At 35.5% G+C, this 22,883-nt stretch overlaps 1 protein-coding gene across 12 annotated transcripts in view; it reads right to left on the bottom strand.

The window, feature by feature from the left end:
- The window catches only part of PHF3 (PHD finger protein 3), an 84,791-nt gene that overhangs the window by 56,692 nt on the left and 5,216 nt on the right, over nucleotides 1-22,883 (bottom strand). For 6 of the 12 annotated variants that reach the window (XM_084890369.1, XM_084890377.1, XM_084890370.1 and 3 more), the window contains exon 2: nucleotides 13,883-14,153. The exons of 4 other annotated variants lie outside the window; for them this stretch is intronic. In XM_084890369.1, the coding sequence (XP_084746495.1) occupies nucleotides 13,883-14,126 (244 nt within the window). In that variant the 5' untranslated portion in view covers nucleotides 14,127-14,153. Of the gene's footprint in view, nucleotides 1-13,882; nucleotides 14,154-16,924; nucleotides 16,997-22,883 lie in introns of those variants that run through there. 2 more of the 12 variants (XM_084890375.1, XM_084890376.1) reach the window with 2 other exon arrangements.

Here is a 22,883-nt window from a genome sequence, read left to right as displayed (position 1 = left end):
ATAGTTAATTATTTTAAAGTACCTATTGTGTGTTACATTGGACAGTAATATATTAGCACAGTAGGAAAATATTTTTAAAAATAAAAGTACTGATAAGCACTCAAAAAGATCTTATGATAAATATACCTAATGAAATGAAGCATCAAGTACACAATTAGTGATTTTGACACCTACCCCTTCAAGGTGAACAATACAAGAATCTTATTTCCCTCTAAAATTTTTTTAATGTTTTGATTTTTAAAGAGGGAGGAGAGAAACAGCAGTGTAACAAAGAAACATCTATCAGCTGCCTCCCACACACATCCCCACATTGAACCTATACCAATATCAGGAATTGAACCAGTGACCTTTTTTGGTGCACAGGATGACACTCAATACCAACTGAGCCACATTGGCCAGGGCCCTTCAACATTTTTAATATGAGCAACTGACCATGATCGATGAACAGAGATCCGAATTTACAAACTGAGACCCAAGCAAGTTCCATTAGCTAGGAGTAAAAAATAGATATGGAGCATAGAAGTTTTTGACAAGTGAAGCAGAAACAGCAATGAAAACAAAACCAGTATTCAAACCTCACAGGATGACCTTTGAGGTGGGGTCAGCTTACCAAGTAAAAGGTCCTGATCTTAATCTAACCTCTCCAGAGTAAAAGTACAGAAGCTATGCTTGAGATGGTTAGCTGTGGCCCAATATCCATTTAGCCATCCTACCTCATTTAATAGAATACCTGTTATTTACATGGTCACCCAAAATAAAGACTACACTATGCAATCTACCTTATTACTAGATGTAGCCACAAGTTATGGCCAATGAAATGTAAGATAAAATGGTACATGCAACTTTCAGGATATGACGGTAGAAAAAGGAGCATACCTTTCCCTTCCCCTTTTCTCTTTTATTAACTAGAATCCCAACTTGACAACTGGAGGAGCTATGTAAAACTATGCAGTGAGCCTGGAAATCAGGATCATACATGTTAGTGCAGGTAGAGGAGTTTAAATCCCTGACACTATGGAGCTCCATACCACCTTTCAGTTACTTTTTTTAGTTAATACATGACAAAATAAATTTACTTCTTTATAGCACTGTTATTTGAAGTTTCCTGGCACTCAAAGCTAAACCTAATCTTAGGCCAAAAATGACCCAGAAAATTACAATCCATGAGAACCAAATCATGATAGCAACCAACTAGGAAAAGAGCCTGGAATAGAGAAACCATTTCTTGGGTCAGCCTAAATGCTGAAGATACCTAGGTCTGGTTTAGGGAGATCCAGGTAACTTAATTTTCCTAATTTTCTGTAACAACAGGAATCGATAAACAACAAGGAATTATAAAATTCAACTCTGGGTGGAAGGCAAATACACCTGTTAGACATGAAAGTTCTAGGGTCCTATTAACAAGCTAATTAATTTTTCTCGGCCCATTAAAAGCCAGCTAGTCTCATTCTAGAGATCCCATAAGAATAATCACAGATGCAGCGCTCCTTTACCAGAATTTCGTTTTAATCAATTTTCTCAACAAAGGGCTTCGAGATTTTATTATTCATATTTCTTATTAGCTGGGAGAAAAAACAGAGTAAAAAGTATGGGTTAATGAGACAAAGGAATAGAAGATCAAGGTCAAGGAAGTATTTGCTCAAGGATCCTTAATTTTCTTTACTTATTTTAGAATTTTAAAGTAGAATAATTCACTGCTTTAAAGATTCAATAAGTTGCCGAAGCCGGTTTGGCTCAGTGGTAGAGCATCGGTCTGCAGACTGAAAGGTCCCAGGTTTGATTCCGGTCAAGGGCATGTACATTGGTTGTGGGCACATCCCCGGTAGGGGGTGTGCAAGAGGCAGCTGGTCGATGTTTCTCTCTCATCGACGTTTCTAGCTCTCTATCTCTCTCCCTTCCTCTCTGTGAAAAATCAATAAAAAATATTTAAAAAAAAAAAAAAGATTCAATAAGTTAAATATCAACTTTTGCACATCTAGTATGAAATAATATTCTATTATGGAAAAACAAGTACATTTGATCAAGTTGAAACTACATTAAATAATTAACCAAATTAAGAATCTTAGCCTTTCAAAGTACAAAGTCATAGTTCATTCAGCCTTTCCGCCCAAAGACTATCTATTGTCCACATACTGTACCATAAATTTTATTAATGTTTTTTTTTTTTTATTGATTTCAAAGAGGAAGGGAAAGGAAGAGATAGAAACATCAATGATGAGAATCATAGATTGGCTCCCAACTGGGAACCAAGCCTGCAACCCAGGCATGTGCCCTTACCAGGAATCGAACTATGGACCTCCTGGTTCATAAGTTGATGCTCAACCACTGAGTCACACTGGCCAGGCCATAAACCTTTTTACTCCACAATTATTAAAATGTATAAATATCCAATAATTGCACAATCATTTGCATTAGAAAACATCCTCTTTTAATAATACAAATAGTTCTGGAACTGTTAAAGAGCTACCAGTCAAGTTTAAATTGGGTATATATTAGTATGATAAGCTTCTTGCTTAAAAGCTGACCTGAAATCATAGACAAGGTATACTGATAGAGTAAGCAATTAATTCTGAAAGGAAAAACCTTGTTTTCAGATAAAGAATGAAGCTGAAAGGAATTCAGCTGGGGGGGAAAGAAAGAGACAAGTGATAGAACTCAGGAAATAAACTGTAAAATGGTCAACAAGCATATTACACACTTCAAAATGTTCCAGGATACAAAAGCATATTACATACTTCAAAATGTTCCAGGATAAGAGGTTTAAAAACAATTCTCTTTCATACTTCTGTACAAAACCAGGACTCAGTGGTCAGGCTCATTCTATTATTCTAAAACAACAAAGTTACAGGTTTTAAAAAGCATGTGAAAGCTACTTTGAAAATATGACCATTCCTAACCTTTCTAATGAGAAATTTCAAACTTACATATCTTTAGAAATGACTCATAGCTGTTTCTTAACTATAACTTAATAAAATTTAAGATGTCTTTAATACCTAACATATATTCTCTACAAAATGTTGTGAGCAATATTGTATAAACATTTATAAATGTTTCCTGACCAATGACAGCTATAAAATGATCAGATTATAAATTAGAACCTTTGCCTTTCTAGTCAAAACAGGTATTTAGAATACATCATTATCAGATGGTGGTATGGTAGTCCAATAACCAGATAACAATCTTGTTTTTAAATTTTATTTTATATTTTAGTGAGGAAGAAAGAGAAACATTGGTTATTCCACTTATTTGTGCATTCACTGGCTGATTCTTGTATGTTCCCTGACTGAGAATCAAAGCCACAACCTTGATATAGTGGAACAATGCTCTAGCATCACCCTGAAGGGTCCCAGGTTCAACTCCAGTCAAGGCATGCACCTTAGTTGCAGGCACATCCCCAGTGGGGGCATGCAGGAGGCAGATGATCCATGTTTCTCTCTCATCAATGTTTCTAACCCTCTATCCCTCCCCCTTTCTCTCTAAAAAAATCAATAAAATATATTTTTTAAAAGAAATTTCAATCGTCGTACTGTTGATATTTGGCTCTGCTGACTAATGAGTTTGCCGACCACTTGCACTAGTTTTTCAAAGCAATCTTATGAGATTTATCAAATGTATCGTTTCTCCTACTTAAGAAAATTAAAAACTAAAATAACCACATTATGCCTTGGCCAGTGGCTCCGTTGACTGGAGCATCGTCCAGTACACAAACCCATTGCAGGTTTGACTCCTAGTCAGGACACACGCCTAAGTTGCAAGTTCTATCCCCAGTCGGTGCTCATATGGGAGGCAACTGATCAACGTTTCTCTCTCACACCGAAGTTTTCTCTCTCCCTCACTTTTTTCCTCTCTCTAAAAATTAAAACACATCCTCAGATAAGGATCTAAAAAATAAAATCATCACAGTATGATCAAGTTTCAGACATAATTCTGAACAAAAATATCTATATATAAATTATTGTTCACTCTCTTAAACTATCCCATGCGACTGTCCATTCACCTTAGGGGGGAAATTCACATGTTCTCTGGTACCTAGTACAGTTGTGCATCCAACTATTAAAGTGCCCTCATGCTGATCATAGAGTCTGGCTACAGGTAAATACTAGGTGTACCAGTTAATAATGTGGATTTTTTTTTTGAATAGATGAGTTATGCATATGTTGATATATAGGCAATTTGATATGCTATTTTGTTGTATTGACAGCAAGCTTCAAAACTCCTTATGTCAAATTTGCTGAAGGTGTTAACATCATATTTTTATGCTTAAAAATGTCAAATTTCATGCCAAAAAAAAAAAAAAAAAAAAAACATTTGCGGAAAGTTTTAATTCATTATTTTATTTTGAAGAAAAGTGCTGCTGAATACTTCGGGAAGCTTATGGCGAACCTGCTCCATCTCAAGATACTTGTGAACACTGGTTTAAATGCTTTAAAAGTGATTCTTTTGATGTGAAAGACAAAGAACATCCAGGTCAATCATAAAAGTCTGAAGACCAACAAGTACAAGCATTATTGGATGAAGATGCATATCAAACTCAAAAACAACTTGCAAAAAGATTAAACATTTTCTAATCATTTACAAGCAATGAAAAAGATTTTAAAGAAAGAAAAATGGGTGCTACAGCAACTGAACAAAAGACAAATGGAAAACCGGAAAAGTCATCAGTAAAATGTTGCTTCAGTGGCACAAAAGAAAGTCTTTTTTTGCATCGAATTGTGACTGGTGATGAAAAGTGGACTTATTTTGAGAATCCCAAACACACAAAATCATTGGTTGATCCCAGTCAACCATCAACATCGACTGCAAGGCCAAATCGCTTCAGAAAGAAGACAATGCTCTGTATTTGGTAGGATAAGGAAGGTGTGATGTATTATGAGCTTCTAAAGCCAGGTGATACCATTAATACTGATTGCTATCAACAACAAATAATCAATTTAAACCACGCTTTCATTATGAAGTGACCAGAATGGGCCAGAAGATACAGCAAAATAATTTTGCTTCATGATAACACACCATCACCCACTTCAAAACCAGTTAAAGACACATTAAAAGATCTTGCCTAGTAAGTATTAACCTACCAGCTGTATTCACCAGACCTTGCTCCTTCAGATTACCACTTGTCCTGATGGATGGCACATACACTTTCTAAGCAGCATTTCAAAATATACTAAGTGGAAAATTAGGTCTCTGAATGGTTTGCCTCAAAATAAAAAAAGTTCTATTGGGACGGTATCCACAAATTACCTGAAAGATGGGGGAAATGTGTAGCTAGTGATGGATATTACTTTGAATAAAGCACTTCTGATGTTTCTCTTGAAATTACCGTTTCCCTAAAAATAAGACAGTGTCTTATATTAATTTTTTCTCCCAAAGTTGCGCTAGGTCTTATTTTCAGAGGATGTCTTACTTTCAGGGAAACATGGTAACATGTTTTCTTTGTTTACAAAATCCGCCATTATTAACTGGTACACTTAGCTTTACCAGGAAAACAGGAATTAGATCAATTATGCTCAGAAGAATGTCATCATTTTGGATATTCCTCTGCTTTAGTTGACTGTCCTATGACAATTTACCTCTTTTCTTATATAAGTATATATATATATATATATATATATATATGGTAACTAATTTGTCATTCAAGAAGCACTCAAAGCCGAAACCGGTTTGGCTCAATGGATAGAGTGTCGGCTTGGGGACTAAAGGGTCCCGGGTTCGATTCCGGTCAAGGGCATGTACCTTGGTTGCGGGCATATCCCCAGTAGGGGGTGTGCAAGAGGCAGCTGATCGATGACTGACTCTCATCGATGTTTCTAACTCTCTATCCCTCTCCCTTCCTCTTTGTACAAAAATCAATAAAATATATTTTTTTAAAAAAAAAAAGCACTCAAAGACATAAAGTCTATAATAAAAGAAAATCAAAATTAGGGAAAGGTGATACTTTAAGAAAGAAGGGACAGCAAAGGATAATACCAATGTAGCTCTAGTTCAAAAATCTTTTCAAAACATTCTCCAACTAAGACAAATAATTATGGAATGGATAAAAAGTACAAAGTGTAGAAATAGAAAGCCCTGGTTTAAAAAGTTCCGAAGGAATCCAGACAATGAATACGGTGAAAATGTGAACAAAGGGTTCCCCAATTCTGCCACCACTAGAGAAAATAGCAAGATTAATCAACTGGAACTAAAGATGATAGAATCTATGAATTTTACTCAACAAGTTGCCATTTTATATATGGCCTATAAGACAAAAATTGTCTATGGCAAGATTATCTTCATTTATATCTGTAATCATGAGGCTTCTCCTGACCGTTTATATATTACACAGGGTCCCAAAGTTATTTTCTGAGAAAAATCTTGACTCTGTTCTCGTTTGCTCAGGATGAGCAGAACAGCCTCCTATTCAAACAAATGCCCCCATCATAGCCTTTAAATCTATATAATCCCATACATAGCACTATGTCTTTATAAAGTTTATACCCATGCACTTAGTTGGAAAAGGGGGAGGGGAGGCTGCAGTACCAGCAGTTCTCAGACAGTATTATAAACTCACCTTCACATCAATACACTTAAAAATCTGGTGGAAGAAAATGATATCCAAGAAGTCAGAAAGGTAACTTTAAGCCCTAGCCAATTTTGCTCAATGGACAGAGTGTTGGTCAAGGACATGTCAAGGACATGTACCTCTGGCCCTGGCCAGAGTGCATGCAGAAGACAACCATTAGATGTGTCTCTCTCACATTGATGTTTCTCTCTCTGCTTCTCCCTCTGCCTTCCACTCTAAAAAAAAAAAAAAAAAAAAAAAAAAAATCAATGAAAAAATATTAACTGTTGAGGATTAACAACAACCAAAAAAAAAAGTAACTTAAAATCTAACCTGTGATTAGGCCAATCCATTAAACTGGGTACTGTGATGCATACTGCGAGTTAGTATAGAAAAAATGTGCCGTGTTCATTAAAAGCATGTTAAGGATTTTTATTATATCACCCATTATGATAAAACTGTACATGAAATTTCTTTATGGTTTTAGTGTCAGAAATAGTTTTCCTTTTCCTGGGCACTGATTTTGTTTTTAACTTCAAGGACACTAATGTTTCACTGTGGAATGTTGTCCTCTCACACAATGACTGCTAGAAATCTGAAAGCTAAAACTGTGTCCCACCTGCAGCAAATATTTTACTATCTTTTTAAAAATATATATATTTTATTGATTTTCCACAGGGAGGAAGGAAGAGGGAAAGAGAGCCAGAAACGTCGATGAGAGAGAAACATCGACCAGCTGCCTCCTGCACACACCCCACCGGGGATGTGCCCGCAACCAATGTATATGCCCTTGACGGGATCAAACCCAGGACCCTTCAAGTCCACAGACCAACGCTCTATCCACTGAGCCAAACCGGTTTCCGCAAATATTTTACTATCTTAACTTCTGGTTCTACTACCTGCCCCAACATTTTTCCTATCCTTGTTTTTTTCAATAAACAAGCTGTTGTTTTTTTGCTGGAGGATGTTGTCTTAAAAATGAGGTATGTGGATCTGATACTTAATTCCCAATGAAACATCCCAGGCTGGAGGGTCATATCCAGCAAAAGAGTAAATCCCATATTCCCACAGGGAACCTATTATTCTATTCGGGTGAATCCTAAGTTTCTTTTGGTCAGTAAAACTTTGTCCCCTCCACCCCTCGCCCCCCAACTGCTACATATTGAATCTAGCTCTTTCCTGTTATCCATAAAAAAGGAAAAGTCCTCTTGCCAATGTGATAAACTTTTAGCATCTCTGGCTGCTAGTAAGTCCTACCCTTTCCACTTTCCAGCATTTTCTCATTTTTAATTCTACAAGTTGTTTGCCTCTCTTCTCTGTTCGCTCTCTTCTAAACGTACTTCACTTTCACCAAAATCCCTTTAAGTATAACTAAAAATGATTTAATATTAATCATCAACCTTACTAAAATAAATTTTTATTCTTAGAAGTTATGCATGTTCTTAAAAGGCTAACCAGTTACTCTTCTCTAATATTCAATTAAGAGTATACACTGCCTTAACCAATATTAGTATATTTTCATCTCATTTGCATGACTACTCTACGTATATTAAATTTGTATTTTCTTGTTCAAATATAATTCTCAAAAATAAGAACAATGGTACAAGAGGTTTACTGAAGCCCAGAAGCTAAAAAAAATTTAAATGACATATACTACCACTCAAAATAATGTGCAGTTAGATCCGTATGTGTAATTAATTTGTTCAAAAAGTTTGCTACTACCCACAAATGAAGTACAAATAATAATAATAATAATTCTGAAAACATGAATTTTTTGGACCAGAAGCCCACTGTGGTTACTTCAAAGTATTGTCTGAAAATACTATCCAAGAGAAGTAATTTGCCATAAAAACTTGTAAACACCTTTTAAACAAATCTCAGTTATGCACTAAGGATACTAATCATTTCTCCAGAACAAGTACAATATAATTTTTACAATATTACAGATAAAACCTGCCTCTGATGATAAAGCCCAAACTACAGATCTATGATTAAAGATTAAAAATTTGGGTGCCAGCCCAGCCAGTGTGGATCAATGGTTCAGTGTCAAACCTATTAACCAGGAGGTCACAGTTCAATTCCCAGTCAGGGCTCATGCCCAGCTTGCTGGCTCTATCCCCAGTAGGGAGCCTGCCTGCAGGAGATAGCCAATCAATGATTCTTTCTCATCAGTGATGTTTCTCTCTCTCTCTCTCTCTCTCTCTCTCTCTCTCTCTCTCTCTCTCTCTCTCTCTCTCTCTCTCTCAAAATCTGTATGCTAATAAAGGGACCAAATCACACTACTACTGAGAAACTTGTAACATGTTATTACAGTACTTTGCTTGGAAGGAAGCAGTGCATGCTAATAAAATCCTTATTAAATAAATGCCTGATGTCATGCATTACCAATGTCATTCACGATAGGAAAACCACCATTATATACGCATGCTTGCACGAAGTTTCCTTTACATTTAAATACACAAGAGTCAACATTTAACAAATATCCAAGATACTGTAATAATTCCATGACTTTTTGATGTATTTAATCTCTAAAAATCCATGCTACAAAAGGGCTATTATTTTTTAATTTAATGAATGATAACTTTGCAAGCCATGGTATAGCTTGGAAAAGACATCTTGGTTTTCCCTGAAGGATGCAGTACCTACAAGTACTTTTAAAGGAAAGGCTGCTCTGAATATCCTTATGTCTACAGTGTGTTTGTCTTCCTGGTCTTAATGTAACAAATCAAATTATAGCTACTGGACATTTATTTTCAATATATCATATAAAGAAATGGATCATAAATGCAAGACTTGTTCCACATTTATGAATCATAGCTATTTATAAAATGAGAAAAACATTTCTTCATGACACTATAATGCCAGGTTTTCAAATACCATTATAATGACTTTGAATACATTCCTCAAGTGGTATAAACAATATATTTGGTATCTTGAACATAATACTTAGAAAAAATCTAATTTTCATTTTAAGGATACCAGGATTTTTTTAAAAAACACCAATAATTGATTCGATCAAGATCTAATACCATGTTTCCCCGAAAATAAGACATCCTCTGAAAATAAGACCTACTTACAGGTTTCCTTCTGGGTGAAATATAAGGCATCCCCCCAAAAATAAGGCTCCCCTAGCCTAAACATGAGAGATTTGGTCCACTGATTCTGAAAGAAATTGAGTCACAAGAAATTCACCAGGAAATTCAGGAATTGGATTGTTATGATGTTCCAGAAGATGATGTCATGATTGTCATTGAATAAATGAGTAAATTCTTGATACTGTAGGATTCACAGTTTGTCTGGTTTGTCTGGTTTGACAACTACCATACTACCGTACCGTATACAGGTAATAAATTTCCTTTATTTTCTTTCATTTAACAATAAATGTGTACCATATTCTTCTTCATGGAAAAATAAAGACATCCCCTGAAAATAAAGACATCCCCCTAGCGCATCTTTGGTAGCAAAAATTAATATAAGAAACTGTCTTATTTTCTGGGAAACAGGGTATTTCTCCCAAATGTAATGATTTCCCTCACCTGGAGTTTTTAAAAAATATATTACTGGGCAAATCTTAAAAAAAAAAAAAAATATGTAACCGTGTAGTGATAGGAGTTATGGGGGGATAAATTATGATGGAAGGAGACCTGACTTGGGGTGATGAGCACACAATACAGCGTACCGATGATATGTTGTGGAATTGTGCACCTGAAACCTGTAATTTGTTAACCAGTGTCACGCCAATAAATTCAATAAAAACCATATGCAAACACTGTAGTTAAAGAAACACTGCAGCGGTTGCCAACCTTTCAGATCTCACGGACCACGGGCTGGTGACCGCTGCTCCAAAGGTTTCCTTAAGTCAGCGGTTACCAACCTTTCAGACCACCGATGGGCTGCTGCTTTAGAGAGTTTCTTTAACAATTATTATCCTAACTTTTGTGCATATGACAGAACACTAGGCTTAACCTTCCCTTTTTCTTTTTTCTTTTTTAGACTTTAAAGTTCCTTCTATGATTTTTTAGAGACAGCTTCAATACAATGCAAGCCACTCAACTATGTTAACCAAAATATTGATCTTTAACAATTACTGCAAACCAATCTGGTTCAGCACACCGTTTCCCCGAAAATAAGACAGAGTCTTATATTAATTTTTGCTCCCAGAGATGCGCTAGGTCTTATTTTCATGGGGATGTCTTATTTTTCCATGAAGAATACGTAACATCACTGGTTGCTAGATGCCAGTCGGGGCGGCCCTAGCAACCAGTTTATGGTAAATTAGTTTTCATTCTGAGACAGAGCCTGGGGGGGCTTTATTTTCAGGGGAATGCCTTATATTTCACTCAGAAGGAAACCTGTAAGTAGGTCTTATTTTCGAAGGATGTCTTATTTTCGGGGAAAAACGGTAGTAGAGAACAATTATAATAGCTTAGCACTACCAAAACCAAATGTTAACAAATAACCATAATCTATAGCTTTCATTGGCCTGAGGAATACTGATAGGGTCATTTCCCTGATAAGCTTCAGTTAAGACAATTAGTAAAAACCTATAGATCCAGATACAAACATCTGTATAAGAACTATGTCATACAGCAAAAATTGAAGTAGTTTCTGACTATCTGAAAATTATACAAGTTGCCCACATTGGGTTTTCAGTAAATAATTTACAATGAAATTTCTTCTTTGCAATGCTCTTAAATCTAAAATAATTTCAAAACAGAATTTAAAACTTCTTCATGTATTCCACCACTTTGCTATTAGAAAATATATAAACCTTTTACTGAACCAAATATCCCAATGAACACAAATTTTGAAGCAATCACGATAAATCCCATGCCTGATGGCACAATGAAATCTAAATAATTCTAAACAGAAAAGCTTTATCTGAAGTTTCCCCCCACATATTCCTTTGTATACCTTAAAACCATGTACTATACATATATTATACAAACAGTTCTGCTTCAGAACCAAAATAAATTGCAGCAAACAAACTTAAAATAAAATATTTAAATAATTTTACTTAAAATTCTTAAATAAGAAGTTAAAGTTTACAAAATAATAAAGTAACAAATAATCATACCTCAGAAAAAGTTTAAATATGTGAATAAAGATGCTCAAAGTATTCTATTAGCAAAAGAAATGTTCACCAAAACTGAAGAAAAAGAGGGGAAAGGGGTTGCATTTAGGAATACCAATATTACTAAAAGGCTGGAATTCTTTAGAAGTCTAAGAGGATGTTATACTTGCCAATTCCAGGCCTAATATAACATCCTTATGGGTAACTGCATTCCCAGTAACAAGCATTTAAGCATTCAATAAATGTTTTTACTGAATTTGGACTAAACTATGAAATTTTGTACATACAATCAAACACTGTCAAAGGTGCTTAACCATAAAGATAATTCAATATACTGTACTGACACAGGAACCAAAAGTAAAAAAACTTGAACAATGCATATACATAAAACAAACTTTTTACAGCTTTAAAACATTGAGAATACACAAAAACAATGTAAGCCTATGCAATAACACAAACAATGTATATAATTCAGAGATACATCATTAACAAACAATTCAAAAGATACAGTAGAATGAAAAGATTCCTATTAGCCAAATGTCGAGGTTTTTAGGCAGTTTTCTAATAAATTTATGAATGAATAGCAGGTCACCTAATCCAAAACTTTAAGTATTATTATATTAAGTAGAAACAGTTAAAAGAAAATGAAAAAAATATATTGAAAAACTGTAATGCAGAGGAAGTCTAGAGTCACTGAAAAATAGACCAACACAACCTAAACCTCTGAACTACTCTAGGGAACAGTGAAGGGACAGCCTAACCTTCTCCATCTAAAGCTGATTTTCCTTATCTACAATAATTCTAGCTTACAAGATAGGCTAATTGCACCAAAGTTTGTTGTAATATTTTCTTTGCATTATAATAGAAAATCTACATATTTTTCCACACATAAACATATCTCCAAAATAATTTCTAATTAAAAATTAGTTTAGTCCTACAGAAAGTAATTTTCCTCAATCTTTCTTTCATTGACTTCAACTACATAAGAAATCCTAGAGCAGTGCTAGCCAACAGAACTATAATGTAAGCCACATATTTAATTTTAAATTTTCAAGTAACCACTTTAAAAACAAAAGTAAAATGTTAAAATAAGGTGAGCCCACTGGCATGGCTCAGTAGTTGAGCACTGACCTATGAACCAGGTCATGGTTTGTCTCACATGCCAGGTTGTGGGCTTGACCACCAGTGGGGGATGTACAGGAGGCAGCCAACCAATGATTCTCTCTCATCATTGATGTTTCTATCTCATCCTTCTCCCTTTCTCTTGGAAATCAAAAAATATGTATTTCAGAAGTTATTAAAAATATATATTTTTTAAAGATAAAATGAGCCCTACCTGGTTTGGCTCAGTGGATATAGCATCAGCCTGCAGACTGAAGGGTCCCGGGTTTGATTCCACATGCCCGGGTTGGGGGCTCGATCCCCAGTGGGGAGCATACAGGAGGCAACCGATCAATGGTTCCCTCTCTGAAATTGATGTCTCTCTCTCTCTCCCCCTCTCCCTTCCTCTCTGAAATCAATAAAAACATATTTAAATATATAAATAAAGGTGAAATGAGTATTAAAAACTTATTTCACAAAAAATATTCAAAATATCACCTCAACATGTAATCAACACTGAAACATTTTTGATGATATATTTTACGTTCTTTTTTTTTTCATAGTTTTTAAAATATGGTATGCATTTAACAGCATATCTCAATTAGGACCAGATTCATTTCAAGTGATTAATAGTTAAATGTGGCTAGCAGTTACTATGTTAGATAGCACAGGTCTAGAGTTCTTACTCTGGTTCTGGGGTACTTGTAAAAATACCAAAAGATCTGATAGGAGCACACAATATTTAACTTGAAAGGCTGGAAAGGGCAACAAGAAAGGTCAATTCAGCTGTTCCCCTTGACTCCAGCAAGCCTAGGGTGATGTCCCAATTTGCTAGGCAAAGTCCTAATGACACCTGTTGTGATGATGTAATTATTAGCAGTATCCCCTGTAATTCTCAGTGTCCCACTTAGGATGATAAATTATATGGTTGTCCTATCTATATCTACAATATCCTCAAAAATAACTCTACGCTCCTCCGAAGGAAATTTAGTTTAAATTCTAATTCTGATGCCTAGAATATCTAAATTCAAAAGTAAGAACCCTAAATTCACGGCCCTCATCAAAAAAAAGAAAAAGGAAAAAAAAATGCTGCTAAAAATTCTTTTTATTTTAAATTGCAGACTTAAAAAAAAAAAAAAAAAAAAAAAAAAAAAAAGGTTAAGAATTACCTGTTGAACAAGGCATCTGGAAATTGGGATCATTGCTATCCAAAACAGGCAAACAGAACTGGTTACTTGCAGATCCTAGCATAGGATCCTTATCGCTGAGCATGTTCTTCAGCGAGTCCTCTAAGACATTTTGACTTGTACTAAAATCCTCACAGACTTCATTCTCCAGGTTGGATCCTAGAAATAGGGCATCATCTAAGTGTTCAGTAGGAATTAAATGATTAAATGTATCAACTATATCCATGAAGACTTCTCTGTGTGTCTTTCAACCCTATAGAAAGACAAAAAAAATACCATAAGAAATAAAGCTACCAATTAATAATCACCTAAAAACCAAATTATTTTAATAGTTCTGAGTCTAAGAACACACTTAGTATTGAATTGTTAAAAAAAAAAAATCCTCAGTTTCAAATATACATTTGGAGATGTAAAACAAGTCATTACTAAATGTTTCTGCATTATGCACGTAGAATATCATTGTTCCAGAAACCCTATTAAATGTTTACTCACTCTTAGAAAAAGAAAAAAGAAAAAGAAAAAAAAACATTATGTATATACTCCATTAATTTCACACATTTGAAAGAACTACAAGACTTAAACCACAAAAATCATATGTTTTCAACCATAGTTCCATAAATTAAGAATCAGACATTGGTTTTATAGTAAGTCCATGTAAAAGAGCTAAAGTCAAATCATTTATTGTCCCATACATATGAAATAGCCTTGTTTTATTTATAAAGCACTTAAAGAACAATAATATATAGAGAAAAAGATTCTTGGTGGGATAGTGGGGAGGACAGAAAAACACTATTAAAACTAAATCCAACAAATCAAAACTCATTCAGGAACAGATGTGCACATACACAAACTGAGGGAGGAACCCTTTTAAGATACAATGAGATAAATGGCAAGACAATAACAAATCAGAGACTTAAATTTACTTGAGTTAATTATGTGAAGCCCATAGACATATCAAACTAGTCTCCTATATAAAGTGTACCATACTAGGTATCACTCAGTAGAAGTCATTTATACTCTAGAGGAGCCTCAATTATAAAAAGCTGAATTATTTTCAATATTGGTTACAGAGAAAACTGAAGTGATGTACTTTAGGGAGCAGGTGAGTCAACAAAAATCTAGTAATGTTCAGTTAGCTAGAAAATTCCACTAATTAAGCAAAATTCCAAGGTTTTTTAGATTAGCCCCAAATCTACCAAAACTTCCTCAAACTGTCCTTGAATTATCTTCTCTATAAAAATGAGGGGGACCTGGCTGGTTTGGCTCAGTGGATAACGTTGGCCGGCAGACTGAAGGTCTGGATTCGACTCTGTCCTCAGTGGGAGGCAACCAATTGATTTGTCTCTATCTGTCTGTCTGTCTCTCTCTCTCCCTCTCCCCCCTTCTTTTCCTTCCAGTCCCTCTAAAAATCAATGGGAAAATAAAAATAAAAAATTATAAAATAGAAAAATAAATAAATAAATAAAGCATAATCTCTATACAGTAAAAAAAAAATTATAAAATAAAATAAAAATTAATGGGAAAATATTCTTCGGTGAAGATTAAAAAAAAATAAGAGAGGAAATTGAAAGATATTCTACAATTTACTAGGTTAAGTCGCTACTAAACAGTTTACCTATATTTAATTAATTTATTTCCAATCAGAATAGACTGTTTTAAGAACAAAAAATGCAATTAAATAATTTAAATGTCTTCCCTAGTCACAAAACACGGCCAACATTCAAATAGGTTTACAAATTCCACAACCCAAGGCCATAATCCTTACACACTGAGCTACTGAGCTAAAATTGACTAGATTTGATTCATTAAAGGATCTTGTTTTTTGTTTTAAGAATAGACTATGATTTTTAGAGAGTGCAGAAAGGAGGAGCATTGTTGTGACAGTGTAACATTGATCAGCTGCTTCCTGCACACCCCCTATCGGGAATGGAGCCCCTCAGCCCAGGCATGTCCCCTGACAGGGAAATGAACCAGCAACCTTTTAGTGCACAGGATGACTCCCAACCAACTGAGCAACACAGGCCTGGGGTAAAAGCTCTCCTTTAAAAACTATTTTTCCTAATTTTCTAACAAATCAGTGGTTGCCTTGGGCCTTGAATAAGATAGGGATGGACTGCAAAGGAATAGGAAAATACTTTGAAATTTATAAAACTATCCTAAATCTTGATTGTGGTAGTAATTTCATGAGTGTATACAATGAGTGTCCAGATTATTATGATCTCTGAACACATAATAGTCTGGCCACTCAGTGTGTGTGTGTGTGTGTGTGTGTGTGTGTGTGTGTGTATTGTTTTTTAGAGGCCCAGTACATGAATTCATGCATGGGTGGGGTCCAGCCAGACTGGCCAGGGCGAGGGGACATGGGTGGTTGGCAGGCCTGCCTGCTAGTGGAACTCCTGGTCGAGTGGAAAATTTGCATTATTAGACTTTTATTATATAGGAAGGATATACCTGAGTGGCCATATTATTATATGCATTCAGAGATCATAGTAATCTAGCCACACAGTATATATATCCACCAAAATTCATCAACCTGTTCATTTTAAATGGATACACTTATTGTAACTGAAGTTTAAGTTTTTTAAAAAGGAAGTTTTTCTCACAAAAATTAATCCTTTTCTAAATAGACAGATGTCAACATCTCTTCTACAATGTATTTACACTAAAATAAGGCAATGAAATAAAATGTAACTATTTGATGACTTGATAATTATTTCACGTGTATTCTCTAATTATAAGATTAAGAGAAAATTATAGCTTACAATGCTGGTGAAAAAGTCAGGAAAAGTTTTCATTCCCTAAAACTATCTAATCCCAGTGCCTAAGTAAGGCTCAATTATCATACATCACCAACACTCCCACTGTTTTCAGATTCCAAAGACATTTTAGTATAATAAATTTCTGGTAATTAAAAATAATTTACAAAAGGTTACTAAATCTTTATAAATTATGTAGCCAGAATGGCCAATGAATTTATATAGCTGAATGTGCTGGAATTCAAAGTTTACAACAGGCCAAAACTACCTCATCTTTGGAGCTGCATCCGAATTAGTAATCCTCTTTTTCTCAGAAGAATCAAAAAAGACAATTCCAGTTCTAGGGAAAAAAATGATTTAACACTCCTTCTAAAAATGATATTGCTCAATTCCTAAAAACAAACTCATTGCCATCTTGCCATAATATCATGTGTCTGGTAAACTCTACAAACTTCACCTGAGGTCAACCTTCTGTTACCCCAATACTGTCTGTGTGTGCTTTCAAATGGTGGGAACATTCAGAACATTCAAAAATTAAGATCACACACACAGCTTGAAATCACACAGCTATAATACCAGCTCATTCAAAATACCTAGGTGAGAAATATTTTTTGCTCAATACTACTACTGCTATTAGTGAGCAATCCCAAAACTAGAAGTATCTTCAGAGCCTATGGAATATTTTTAAATCTCAACAGTATACAATATTTACTCTTTAAAGGTCAATTAAGGGTCCAGCTGGTATGGCTCAATGATTGAGCATTGACACATGAACCAAGAGGTCATGGTTCAATTCCAGATCAGGACACACATGCCTGGATTGGCAGCTTGATCCCCAGGAGGGGTGGGCAGGAGGTAGTCCATCAATGATTCTCTCTCATCATTGATGTCTCTAGCCCTCTCTATATCTCCCTTCCCTCTCTCTAAAATCAATAAAAACACATTTAAAATAGAAGATCAATTAAGTAGTAAAGCACACTGTAAATAAGATGGGTGAAATAAAACTTTCCAATTATTTTTTCTTTTTTTTCTTTTTTTTGCCAAAACTAGTATGTAGTATGACTTATAAAGTGTGTTCTCCTGGATTTAAAAAAGCATATTGGGGGCAGGGAGGAGGCCTTCAAACACCGAGAAAGAATAATATACCAGAAAGTTATATTTCTTTTTCAACATATGTTAAGCAGTTACCACTGTGTGAAACACCTTTAATAGGCCAATAAGACTGGGAATGTTCACAAGACAAAACAGAGCAAAGCAACTCAAACCTATAGGTCTAAAGATGACAATTTTCTACAGGAAACATAACAAAACTAGTATTTTGTGAAATTATTATAAATTAGTAAGACTGATTTTTTATACAGACATCCCACAAAATTATATTGAAAGTAAGATTTAATGGAGGAATGAAAATTTATTTTTAAAAATCAGTTTCAGATATCAAGTGTTCAGTATGAAAAATAAAAACCCACATGCTAAATTAAAAACAAATGTTAGCTAATATAGAAATATTAACGCACATTTAAAATGAAATAGAAAAAGGAGTAGTTGGAAAACTGGTAAAGTCATAAGGTCTGGAATTCAGTTAATAGTAATGTACAAATGTTAATCTCTAGTTCTGATAAAAGCACTAGCATGTCAAATAAGACAATAAAAGGAACTGGATAAAGATATATAGAAATTCTATACTATGTTTGCAACTTTTCTATAACTCTAAAATTATTCCAAAATTAGTCCTTTAAAAAGAATAAACAATCTAAAATCTAATGCCCTGAGATACCTAGTAATGTAAATAGACGAAGATAGTCACATCTAATTAAGAAAGCTTGAGTTAATTAAACAGACTATTACTTAGACAACTTGATTTAAACAAATTCCTATTTCTTACATTGAAGTTTTACTTAAATGCTTCCTCATATTTGGTATTATAAAGTTAATAATTAAAACGTAACAAGTCTAGGATCTATTTTAGGTAGCTAATATTTACATATCCAATTAGACCAGTACATATATGCTAAAATCAGAAATTTCCAAATTCACAGTTACACCTCATGGTTACAGATAATAATGTATCCATCTAAACCAGGAAAATGGATAATCTGCTTAATTCAAAATTACTCATTTATTCATAATGTACTTGTTAAGCATCATAGGTGCCAGTGAAACAAACCCATCTCTAACTCAAGGAACGCACACTCCAAAACAGAGGACAGACATAAAAACTAATACATGTAAATATCACAATATGAAAGTGTTACAGTGAAGTGCTGCAGACGGTATCACAGAGAAAGGTGAAAATCATTGAGAAAAGAAAAGCTAAGCAGGTTATGTGAGTGTTGTCTCCTAAAAGTCCAGAAGATACTCAGCCAAAGAGAGGAGCATCTGCTAATCACATACAGCGAAGTTTGATCCCAATGGACCATTTAGAAAAATTCAATAACTATTAGTACTAAGATTCTGAATAAAATTCAACCTAAATCCAGAGATAGTTCCCACTTTAAAATGCTTGTTTCATCTGAACTCTCTAAGAATTATACTTTCGTTTATACTCATGAAATCAGCATACATTGTTTTCCAAGTGTTTTGTGTATGACAGAATGTAAAAAGATTTAAAAAGTACCAACAACAAAAATGCACTTCTACAAAGATCCCCTTTAAATTAAGAGTAGCTCAACTTTTCAGAAACATGTTCAAGTAAAACTAGGTATCTTCTTTAAAAAAAAAAAAATATATCGCTATTAAACTGCTAAAGCAATCAAAAGGCCCTAACAAGTTATTATATTAGGAAGCTGTCTCGTGTAGACTATAGTCTGGTGGCATGAAGGGAGCGACAAATATATATCAAGAAATTATAAAATCTAGAAAGAAAAACTAAGAAGGATAATAGTGATTTGGGAAGGGGTGTTAAGGTTAAGGAGGGCATTTTGTAAATGAAGGACCTGTTAGCAGGGAAACGTGAGCCAAAACTTGAAATGAAGAAATGATCCATGCATAAGAGAAACAGCAACCCAGCAGGCAGAGACTTAATTGCAAAGTCCCTAGGAATGAAACAACTACTTGGTGCCTTCCAGTCCCTACATCACAGTTTAAATTAAGCCATCAATTAATTAAGCATGCTTACAAAGAACAACTTTCTAATAGGCAGTAGTACTAATACTAGTAGTAGTGGTAGTAGCACTAATAGCAGAAGGAGAAGAAAAATCAAAGTACCACTACTACTAATGATGACAAAATGTAAAACTTAATGCGCTCTAACTTCATGCCAGGAACTGTCTTACATGCTTTGCATCAGTTTTTAATCAGAGGTGATTCATCCCTCAAGAGAACATTTGGCCAATCTGTACAATCTACTATGCCATGCAAAATCCTATATAATAAAAGGCTAATGACCAAATGGTGGAATGACCAGTCACTATGATGTGCACTGACCACCGGGGGCAGACACTCAGCACAGGAACTGACCCCAGGTGGTCAGTGTGCTCCCACAGGGGACGCGCTGCTCACCCAGAAAAGCCGGCTCACGGCTGGCTAGCACAGCAGCAGTGGTGGGAGCCTCTCCCACCTCAGCAGCAATGCTAAGGATTTCCAACTGACAGCTTAGTGGGCCTAAACCGTCAGTCAGACATCCTCCTCTCCGCCCCCCTCCCGGGCTCCTGGACTGCGAGCGGGCACAGGCCAGGCTGAGGGGACTCCCCCTAAGTGCATGAATTTCATGCACCAGGCCTCTAGTTGTCTAAAAAAAAGACAGACTGGCCCTAGCCTGTTTGGCTCAGTAGATATAGCATCGGCCTGCAGACTGAAAGGTCCCAGGTTTGATTCTGATCAAGGGCATATGCCTGGGTTGCAGGCTTGATCCCCCAGAAGGGGGTATATGCAGGAGGCAGCTGATCGATGAGTCTCTCATCATATTAATGGCTAAGAGATTAAAACTCCTGTGTAATATTTTAAAGATTTTATTTAACTATTTCTCTTTATCCCCTCCTCATTATTCAAATGATCATGAAAACTTAAATCCCTTGACCATTAAAAGATAATCTAAACTACACATGGAACTGTATGGAGACATTTGTGGTCATAGCAACTGGAGAGGGCATGCTGACATCTAATAAATATACTACAATGCACTAAGAAAGACCCACAACAAAGAATTAACCTGCCCCCCAAAAAATTAATGCTGAGATTAAAAAACTCTGCTCAACATTTATTAATATAATCCTCACACCAATGCTATATTATAATCCCAATTATACAAAAAAAAATAAAAGTGGAATCAAAAAAATTTGAGCCCTAGCTGGTTTGGTTCATTGGATAGAGCAGGGGTCCTCAAACTTTTTAAAGTGGGGGCCAGATCACAGTCCCTCAGAGAGCTGGAGGGCCGGACTATATGAACTACTAATCCCTACTGTAACACCTTGGCTGCGCTCACTGCCCAAAAAACCTGGCGGGCAGGATCAGACTCCCCTGGGGGCTGCATGTGGCCCGCGGGCCGTAGTTTGAAGACCCCTGGGATAGAGCATCAGCCTGTGGAAGGGTCCCAGGTTCAATTCTGGTAAAGGGCACATGCCTAGGTTGCAGGCTCAATCCCCAGTAGGGGGCATGCAGGAGGAAGCCAATCAATGACTCTCATCATTGATGTTTCTCTCTCTCCTTCTGCCTTCCTCTCTTAAACCAATAAAAATAAAATGATTTGACATAGGAAGTGGTAGAGATGAAATCTGAACCCTGAATTTCATTTAAGAGTCAATGCATTTAACAGTACCTTATATTATCTCTTTGTAAAGTTAAATTGAATGTTTATTATGTGTAAGGCACTGTGCTAAATTCATTTAAGTGCATAATGTCATTTAATCTTCACAATCGCACAATTAGGCAGGTATTATTACATTCTCAATTCATGAGAGAGGCTAAAGCTTAGCAAAGTTATACACAACATTACAAAGTAAGTGGCAGAGCTGGGACTCAAATCCACTCTGACACAAAAGTTAGTTCTTAATCACCATGATATGGTAACATCAAAAGGAAATATTAAGTTACCCTTCCAATGTACAGTCAAGGAAAATCACTAATTGTTACACCAGGTGATATGACACAATTCCACACACTGATACAACCTAATCACCTTCTCTGAACACCCATCTTAAATTATGGTCCAGTTTCATTGGTTAGAATCTATTAACAATACTTCATTAAAAAAAGTCAGAATCAAACTTCTTTTCTTTACTTATCAGGAAAAATTATAAAAACTGAAGGAATATGACTTTTAAGACCAAAGCAGACCCCGGAACCCAGAAAAAGAGCTATCAAGTGCACGTTGAACACTACTAAGACTTAACTTCAAAGTTCACAACTATCCTGGCCAGTGTGGCTCAGTGGTTGAGCTTGAGTGTGGGCCCATGAACCAGAAGATCATGGTTAATTCCAGGTGAGAGCATATGCCTGGTCTGAGCACATGACAAGGTTGCTGGCTCAATCCGCAGTAGGGGTGGTGTGCAGGAGTCAGCTGATGAATGATTCTCTCTCATCAATGATGTTTCTACCCTTCTCTCCCTCTCCCTCAATCTAAAATCAATAAAAACATACTTAAAAAAAAACTTTACAACCATATCCTATTGACATGAGAAGCATTAACAGTTTGGATTAACCATGCAAACAGTGGAAGCAACTCACCAATAAAACTATGACCTAAGTAATAACAGTTCAAACTAAGATGTACTTAGCAGGTTCATATGCTAGGCCCTATGCATTATCTCACTAGTTCCTCACAGCAACACTGTGAGGTAAGTGCAATTATTATTTCTATTTTACAGATAAACAAAATGAGACCCAACCATTACATAATTTGCTTAAAGTCACATACCCAAATCAGAACCCAGGCAGTCAGATTCCCAAGTCTATACTTTGAAACTACTGTATTTTATGCACTCTGCTTGCTTAACATATTTTTATGTTAATACTAGTGCACCATTAATGAAACCTTAACAAAATACTGGAAACAGTCCTAGCTGGTTTGGCTCAGTGAATAGAGCATGGGCCTGTGAACTGAAGGGTCCCAGGTTCAATTCCAGTCAAGGGCACATGCCCGGGTTGTGGGTTCAATCCCCAGTAGAGGGCATACAGGAAGCAGCCAATCAATGATTCCCTCTCATCACTGATGTTTCTCTCTTTCTTTCCCTCTCCTTTCCTCTCTGAAATCAATAAATATTATAAATAAAAATACTGGAAACAAAGTG

This window comes from Pipistrellus hanaki, assembly GCF_964339955.1.
Source record: "Pipistrellus hanaki genome assembly, chromosome: 7".
In the NCBI taxonomy this organism is placed as follows: Eukaryota; Metazoa; Chordata; class Mammalia; order Chiroptera; family Vespertilionidae; genus Pipistrellus; species Pipistrellus hanaki.
The sequence above is the reverse complement of the archived record's forward strand: the minus strand, read 5'-3'. Positions and strand labels throughout refer to the sequence as shown.